At 43.2% G+C, this 8,401-nt stretch overlaps 1 protein-coding gene across 1 annotated transcript; it reads right to left on the minus strand.

The window, feature by feature from the left end:
• Positions 1-1,992: 1,992 nt before the first annotated feature.
• On the minus strand, positions 1,993-6,942 carry LOC145768889 (uncharacterized). The gene is made up of 2 exons (XM_082580494.1): positions 3,477-6,942; positions 1,993-3,215 (listed from the first exon to the last, which is right to left on the minus strand). The coding sequence occupies exons 1-2, from the start codon at positions 6,940-6,942 to the stop codon at positions 1,993-1,995; spliced, it is 4,689 nt and encodes a 1,562-aa protein (XP_082436620.1).
• Positions 6,943-8,401: the final 1,459 nt, after the last annotated feature.

Below are 8,401 nucleotides of genomic sequence, written 5' to 3' on the forward strand. Positions count from 1 at the left end.
GTCATCATCCTACACTTCAAACCGAGAGACACCATTTTTTTCCTTTACCGGCAAAGCCTGTCATTCAATCAGCTGCAAGACAGCCATAAAGGTGATTGTCTGTCTGGGCATGTTTCCCTACAGTTTATGCAGAGGTGAAAATGTCAGTGGTGTAGTTCATTTCAAGTTTCAGTATTCAAATCTATTACATAAAAATTCTGGTTTAGGTAGCCAAAGATGCATTTGAGCTCTGAGACAGTCGTTGTTTTGGTATGATGAGAAATTTGTAGTTACCAAAATTAAAAGAGAAGATGAGAGATTATGCTATTTCAGCACAGTGTTAGTTCTCTGGTTAGCCTTAGTTTGTAGATTGTATAAAAGCATTTGATTTATTGCAAGTTATCGTGTTTGTGTGTTCAACAAACATCACGTTCAAGTGCTGTATTGCCTTACATACAGAAAAATGTATTAGCTTAGGCTTTCTGCTGGTTTAGTGAGTAAGCCAAGCGTTTTGGTAGCTTAGGTTGGCTGTAAAGTGTAGGATTTCTGCGGATGAAGGCTCCAGGCTTTCGTCAAAACCTGCCAAAAGGGTGTAATTCAGCAGACGTACAATTACACAGAATTACCGGCACGTTCGCTTCTATAAATAAGGACTTTGATACTTGAACGACACCAAATCGTTATCTTATGCAAATTTGCACTGCTGTACTTGAAGTATTTGATAGCCTTACACAATATAGAGAGCTTTGTGAAAACATTTAATCAAACGACAACAACACGGTGAGAAATGTCTGTCTAAAACGTTTTTTGCCTAGACTGGATAAAGTGCAGGCCTTACTTATTAGAAGAAATGGTGTATTGAAAACGACAATAATAAAACGAAACAAACAGTTGCTTACCGAATTCTTACATATTCCCTAGTCACTCCAAATCTCCAGTTCTCCAGATTTATAAAACAATGACCACTCCAGTCCATGCCAAAACGTAAAAAGAAAGATCAACTAGCAAAAATTGTTAATGCATGGCCGGGTCACTCAAGCATGAAAATAGAATGGAGCAGAGATACAACAATAATATTAAATGGGCGGGGAATCGTTTCTAACATACCCACCCCCAAAACCAGAGTTTAACAAATGAGGGTTTTACCACTGTAAAACGATTACAACGAAGCAAAATACAAACCAACTAATTGCCACAAGGTGGCCAAATAAACGACAATGAACATGAATTATGCAAATATCGACCAGAATCAAAAATATTCGCGGTTAGCAAGGATCACAATTGCAACACAAAGGCTGGCTTGCATTACACACAAACTTAATAGAACATGCATAACAGTAGCCTACAGAAGGACATCGAAGACACGCCCAAGAGGAGTTAAAAAACCCTTTTGACCAACATGCTTAGCGATTGCTAAAATTAAGCACAAAAACATAAGTCTACCGACAACTGGAAGTCAGCATAAACGGATACACGAAAAACAAATGATAGCATACATGGTACCAGTGGCAGAAGTGGGGATATGGCATAAACAAAAGCACACATACAACCTAATACTGCACAATGCTATGACCAGCGCAAGTGACATTAACGTCAGAGAAAAAGTAGGCTACCAGAAAAAACACGCGACTGTTAAGTCGAGTCGTGATAATTAAACAATGAATTGACAAAACACAAAAAATAATATCGCACATAGCAAAAGCATTAGTAGTGAGACAGGTGTGTGAAATAGTCAGACCAAAAACAGAGCTAGACTGCTACAGTGTAAATAACTGCAGGATGCAAATAGAAACAACACTATTAATGGGAGTCAATAACACAGTTATGGCAGAACTGCTGGATGCAAATGCATCGACGACGCCGCGCTAGCTGCGGTAGTGAGGAGCACAAGAATAATAATAGTAAAATAAACACAAACACGCAATACAATTCAAATATGAAACCTAAGCAGCATGAGCAATGTCAGTTGTGCAATCGTGCCAACCAGCCAGCCTAGAAAACAAAATTGTCATTTTAAAAGTCCATACTGCCCTCTAGCAGGCAGATCTTTCTGATGTCGCGAACAAACTCTGTACCGTCAGCAACCTTTACTCGCACGCGTCTGACAAGTTTATTAGTGTCCGGCATAACTTCCTTTACAATAGCCTTGGGCCAGTGCCCACGTTTAGTTGCCTCGTCCGTTACCAGTACCAAATCGCCTGGTTTCAAGCTTGGAGATGTGCCAAACCACTTTTGTCGGGGCTGCAACAGAGGGAGATATTGCAACAGCCATTGTTCCCAAAGCTTGTTTGTGAGGTATTGGGTCTTTCTCCAAGAGCGTCGATAACCGTCAGCCTTCATAAAAACATCTGGCGGTAGGGTGTCACAAGCTGATCCGGTGAGTATCATACTTGGAGTCAGGGCTTGCAGATCATCTGGTGACGATGGGAGCGAAGTGATGGGACGATCGTTTAAAATTCTTTCAATCTCTGCTACCAGCGTGAGAAGGTCGAACTCATCCAACGTAGCGTTTCCCACCAGCGACCGCATCAATTTTCTTAATAAACGAAAAAATGTTTCGTAGAAGCCGCCTTGGTGTGAGGCACGCGGAGGGTTGAAGTGCCAGTTCGTTTCATGCCGAAGTAAGACATCTGCGACTTTCTTTTGATGGAGGTTCTTGAGTCCTTGCCGAAGTTCGCGGTCTGCAGCAACAAAGTTTCCTCCGTTGTCACTGTACAGATCAGTAGGACAAACGTTTCTACGGCTGCAGAATCTTCGGTAGGCTTGAATGAATGCACTTGCCTCCAGGGATTGCACGACCTCAAAGTGCACAGCACGGGTCGCCAAACAATTAAAAATACAAACATCCGTTCTTTGTAGATCGTGGGAGTTCGAGTAGCGGGTAAACAACCGACAGAGAGAGTCCGAGTCCGTAATCGCGTGTTGTTGGGCTGAGCAATGTTCAATGTTTTTAACCTCTGGATCGTCTGACGAAATTCCGCCAACAAAGTCGGACTGGTTTGGCCAATTGCTCGTGACATCATGCAAAAACTTAGGACCATTGAACCAAAGCTTAGCGGTATTAACTTTATCAGGCCAAACTCCCCGAGACGCGAGATCAGCGGGGTTTAAGGTAGTCGGTACATAATGCCATTGATTGACACTGGTAAGCATGTGAATAGTGCTCAGCCTATTAGCCACAAAGGTGTGGAAACGAGTCGAAGTATTATTAATGTAACGCAGCACAACAGTTGAGTCTGTCCATAAGACAACACAATTGAATTTAAAATCACACTCCGTCAGGATAAAATTGCAGACTTTGGCAGCGAGCACAGCAGCAGTGAGCTCCAGGCGAGGTACGCTAACAGGCTTTAATGGAGCCACTCGAGCCTTGCCAAATAGAAAATTACAAATTACTACAGAATCATCATAAAACACTTTAACATAAAACACGACCCCATAGCCACTGGTACTGGCATCACAAAAACCATGCAATTCAAAGCGGATAGCACATTTACCAAAAAGAGTCAGGCTTCTAGCGATGGAAACACATTCAAGCTCTGGAAGGGCCTTTAACCAAGCTTCCCAATTAATGTTTACTGGCCCAAGGCCATTAAGGGGTTCATCCCAATCAAGTTGAGCGTCACATGCCTGCTGCAGGAGTTGCCTAGCAGGTAAAATGAAGGGTTGTATTAGACCTAGTGGGTCGTATGTTTGCGAAATCATGGAGAGAACGCCTCTCCGGGTGTTAGGCTTTTGTTGGATACTCACCCTCACCTCCATGCAATCGCTCGCAGCATTCCACACAACACCAAGGGTTTTCTGCGTTGGAAGCTGGCACTGAGGCAAATCGACCTTCGACGCCAAGTCTTCCTGCAACACAGAACTCAAGACCTCTGCACTGTTAGACAGGAATTTAGTTAAATGGAAGCCGCCACTTTGTAATAGTTCACGCAGTTGTTGTATTAGTTCGATAGCCTGATCCGGCGATTCACATGAATGACAAATATCGTCAACATAAACATTTTTTAAAACTGTGTTAACAGTGTTTTGATCAGCACCTGCTTCATTGTCTTTGGCAGTCATCCGAAGTGCGAAGGCAGCACAGCATGGCGACGACTTTGCTCCAAACACATGAGTTTGCATACGGTAGTCGACAGGTTCCCGCTTGAGATCATCGTCCGGATACCATAAGAATCGAAAGGCATCCCTGTCTCCTTCGTCTACACGTACTTGGGAAAACATGGCCTTAATATCGCCCACAACAGCGATCGGATGTTGCCTGAAGCGAAACAATGTTCCTACAAGGTTATTGGTGAGATCTGGGCCATGAAGCAGCTTGTCATTTAATGACACGCCTTTAAACTTCGCGCTGCAGTCGAAAACGACTCTAAACTTGGCCGCATTGGTCGTGCAGTGATGGGGCACATAGCACGTCTTCCCTGGTGTGTCTACCACACCAGTTTCAAGTGGCACAGCATAGCCACATTTAACATATTCCTGCATTTTATCACGATACTTATTGAATAACACCGGGTCAGTAATAAATCGGCGCTTCATTCCCTCTAGGCGCTTGAGTGCCATAGAGCGATTATTGCACAAGTCCGGGTCTTCATCCTTCCACAACAGCCCTACAGAATAGTGTCCATCCACCTTCTTCACCGTGTCCTGCATGATCTGCAGCGCACGTTTATCCTCAATTGAAGGACAGGGGGCCTGTGGCTCATCGATGTCATTAAAATCCTGCAACAATACATTTAACATTCTATCGCAAGACTCCTTTACGCTAAGAAAGTTTACCATTACTGGTGAGTTGAGTTGCCTATCGCCACCATCTTTCCCATAAATGGTCCAACCCAGAAGAGTGTGCAGTCCACATGGTTCTCCTGGTGCGCCAGTACGAACTTCCTGCAAAAGATAAGCCTGGTGAAGATCGCTACCCAATAACAACTCAACCTTCCTATCTTTTAGTTCAGGGAACTTTAAGTCCTCCAAATGACTATATGCACTACTAAGTGCTTCGGTGGGAATACTGTGGCTGACATCCACAATCTGGTCCATCACCAGAGCATCTGCAACGGAAAACACAGCCTGCTCTTCCATTCCCTGCACAGCCAAAAAATCAATTTTCTTGTCATGAAAGGAGACAGCATTGGTGGTCAGCAACTCCACATTGCTTTTTGTCGCAGCAACCCCTAAGCGAGATACGAGGCTTGAGGAGCATAGACTGACGCTAGAACCTTCATCGATAAAAGCATAAGTATAGGTATAGTTGGAGGGGTCCCCAGCCCATACCTTAACTGGCAAAACCTTAAAAATTGTTGTCCCAGATGTTGCTGGCACAGTTGCGGACGTTGTTGCTGAGATGCCCTTCTTCAGAGCAGAGGGGCTTTCCTCTTCCACACGGTTTACATGCAGAAGTGAATTATGCCTCGATCCACACGTTGCACAAGATTTCTTAAATCTGCAATCAACCACTCTGTGGCCTGCTCTCAAGCAACAAAAACACAGTCTATGCTTTTGCACCAGGGTTCTTCTTTCTGCAACAGGCTTTTGTTTAAACATCTCACACTTCCATAGGGCATGCGACTCTGCACACAAACAACAGGACTCTTGCTTATGGTTAGCAGATTGGGAAATCTGCTCTTGGGTTGTGCAAACCGAAGCACGCTTGTAGCCACCTTGCGGATTAGATCGAGCCAGCGATGGTTGTGGAGCTCTCTTAACATCTTTGCCTGGTTGCATAAGATGGCCATATTGGCTGTCGGCTCGAGAGGCTGCATCCTCGACCAAGACTCTTAAATCACCAAACGTGGCACAGTCCGATCCTAAGTGATTAACATTAACGAACTGCTCCTTTAGCTTATAAGGAAGTCGCAGGAACAGCCGTTGAAGCACCTCGTCACTATTTAAAAGATGAGACTTGCCCCAGCCATCGAAACTGACTTCACACTTATACATCTTGTCGCAGAGCTTTGTGAGGCCTGGCGCATCCCACTCTGAAATAGGGGGTCCTTGCAGCAAATCTTCCTTCACTTTGGCCATGAGTTTTCCAGGGTTGCCAAACCTTTTTCTCAATCTATCCCATGCCATTCTATATGCTCTTTCACTATTTTGCAAGCAACTCAGGCCAGATATTACTTCCAAGGCCTGGCCTACACAATTGTCCTCCAAAAAGGCGATGCGATCTTCAAAACTTAGATAATTTGACTCAATGTATCGCTCAAAACGCCTCTTAAAGTTAAAGAACTTTAACACATTGCCGTCAAATTTCTCAAGCGATAATCGAGGACCATGAACATTTTGAAACCCTGCACTGAGCTGGGGTTGAGGCACGACGATGGGAAATTCACTACTATTATTAGCTTCAGTGCGAAAGGGAGATGTGTAAGGATTAAGAATATTACTAGCACTACTGCTGCCCTGAAGGATACCCTGTTCTGCTTTTACAGGTGGTATCTTTACACCACTCTCACGGGGTGTCACGTGACTGCTAGACTCAGCAGCTTTGCCTGTGTCACTGCCTGCATCCATAACTACCGATGATGTTTGATGTGACACTTGCTTGGATTGTTCTCGGCAGCTTCGAAGGAGGGTAGAGCAGGCTTCAAGCAAACCATAAATGCTTTCCCCCATACGGTTGATCCTAGATTCCATTGAGCCTGATTGCTGTGGTTTGCATTTGAGTAAATCTAAACGTTTAAGGGAGAGCTTCCTTTGAAGTTCGAGGCATCTTTTCTTTACCTCCAAAACTTCAGAAGAACTCAGGAAATCATCACTTGAGCATAGCTCCATGTCGATGGAAGTTATGCCAAGCTCGATTTCAACCAGCTCTTGTTCTAACACAACGAGACCTGGCAGCTCTTCGCTAATGTCATGTTGACCACTAATATTAGAGGCGGCCTCATGCTGCTCTGTTGAGCCACTAGCATAACCATTTGGCTTACTCCGTCTTGGGGTTTGCTTGGGCTTTTTACGAGCCATAATTAACACACAGCAATATACAAGCTACAAAAAACAAAATCTGTACGGTACTTACCTTAGGTGAGGTGACAATTGACCTTCACGATATTACGGAGAATGTCAGTAAGCAACCTACTAAAATTACAGGGTTTAACGGTAACCAGTTCTACCTGACTAGAACAATGGCCTGACAGAGTACAGGCTTAGAAGCTTCAATCTTTGGCAGACCTGACAAGACTGCCCAAAGTGAAGATCTATTTACAAAATTTAAACAAAGTTTACAACGTGGCGGGCTCAAAGGCACAAACCAAAAAATGAATCCTTGGCAGACCTGAAAAGACTACCCTAGGATAACAAACAACTAGTTACAAAGTTCAAAGAAACTTTACAGCATGGCAGGCTCAAAGGCACACACCAACAAAATGAATCCTAGGCAGACCTGAAAAGACTACCCTAGGATAACAAACAAATTACAAAATTCAAACAAACTTTACAGCATGGCAGGCTCAAAGGCACAAACCAATAGTGAATCCTTGGCAGACCTGACAAGACTACCCTAGGATAACAAAACAAATTACACAACTAGCTAAAGTGAGCTAGACAAAGGCACATACCATAAATGAATCCTTGGCAGACCTGAAAAGACTACCCTAGGATAACAAACAAATTACACAACTAGCTAGAGTTAACTAGACAGGCATAACCTTGCACCAAGCAAAGGTATGTTTTATAAATGATGTCTAAAACGTTTTTTGCCTAGACTGGATAAAGTGCAGGCCTTACTTATTAGAAGAAATGGTGTATTGAAAACGACAATAATAAAACGAAACAAACAGTTGCTTACCGAATTCTTACATATTCCCTAGTCACTCCAAATCTCCAGTTCTCCAGATTTATAAAACAATGACCACTCCAGTCCATGCCAAAACGTAAAAAGAAAGATCAACTAGCAAAAATTGTTAATGCATGGCCGGGTCACTCAAGCATGAAAATAGAATGGAGCAGAGATACAACAATAATATTAAATGGGCGGGGAATCGTTTCTAACAATGTCTGCATAATTGCTGCTTGAAAGTGTCCACCAAAGCTGAGCCCTGACACAAAAGCTATTAATAAGATATGAATGTCTTTATTTGCTAAGGTTTGTGAATGTCAAGAGAAGAAGCTCTATTGTGTTTACTTACTGGAACTAGTTTGATGCCTTGTTTGGGACCAGGTGGAGGGAGTGCTCGCAATTTGTGTTTGTGAAACCAAAAAAAAGAACTTCAATGGATTCCTTACCTGCTACGTGTATCCTGGTATTTATTTGGTTTATCGGACAGCCTAGACAGCAAATCAATCGTTTTTTTTTACGTTGATTCAACGTTTACATACAAAACACGGTTGAATTGCTGTCTGGGGGCAGCCGGTTTTTAATTTTGTAACAGTTTGTTAGTTCCAGGCAACACGTGTTTTGCCTCGCAGATTGTATGTCTTCAAA

The sequence above is a fragment of the Aplidium turbinatum genome, chromosome 4, assembly GCF_918807975.1.
Source record: "Aplidium turbinatum chromosome 4, kaAplTurb1.1, whole genome shotgun sequence".
Taxonomy (NCBI): Eukaryota; Metazoa; Chordata; class Ascidiacea; order Aplousobranchia; family Polyclinidae; genus Aplidium; species Aplidium turbinatum.

Bases quoted from the DNA above. Each gene is read 5' to 3' on its own strand.
- LOC145768889 (XM_082580494.1), bottom strand. From the start codon at position 6,942: ATGGCTCGTAAAAAGCCCAAGCAAACCCCAAGACGGAGTAAGCCAAAT. The intron at 3,216-3,476 runs GTAAATGTGCTA...TCTTATGGACAG, and splicing joins TAGAAGCCTGACTCTTTTTG to ACTCAACTGTTGTGCTGCGT.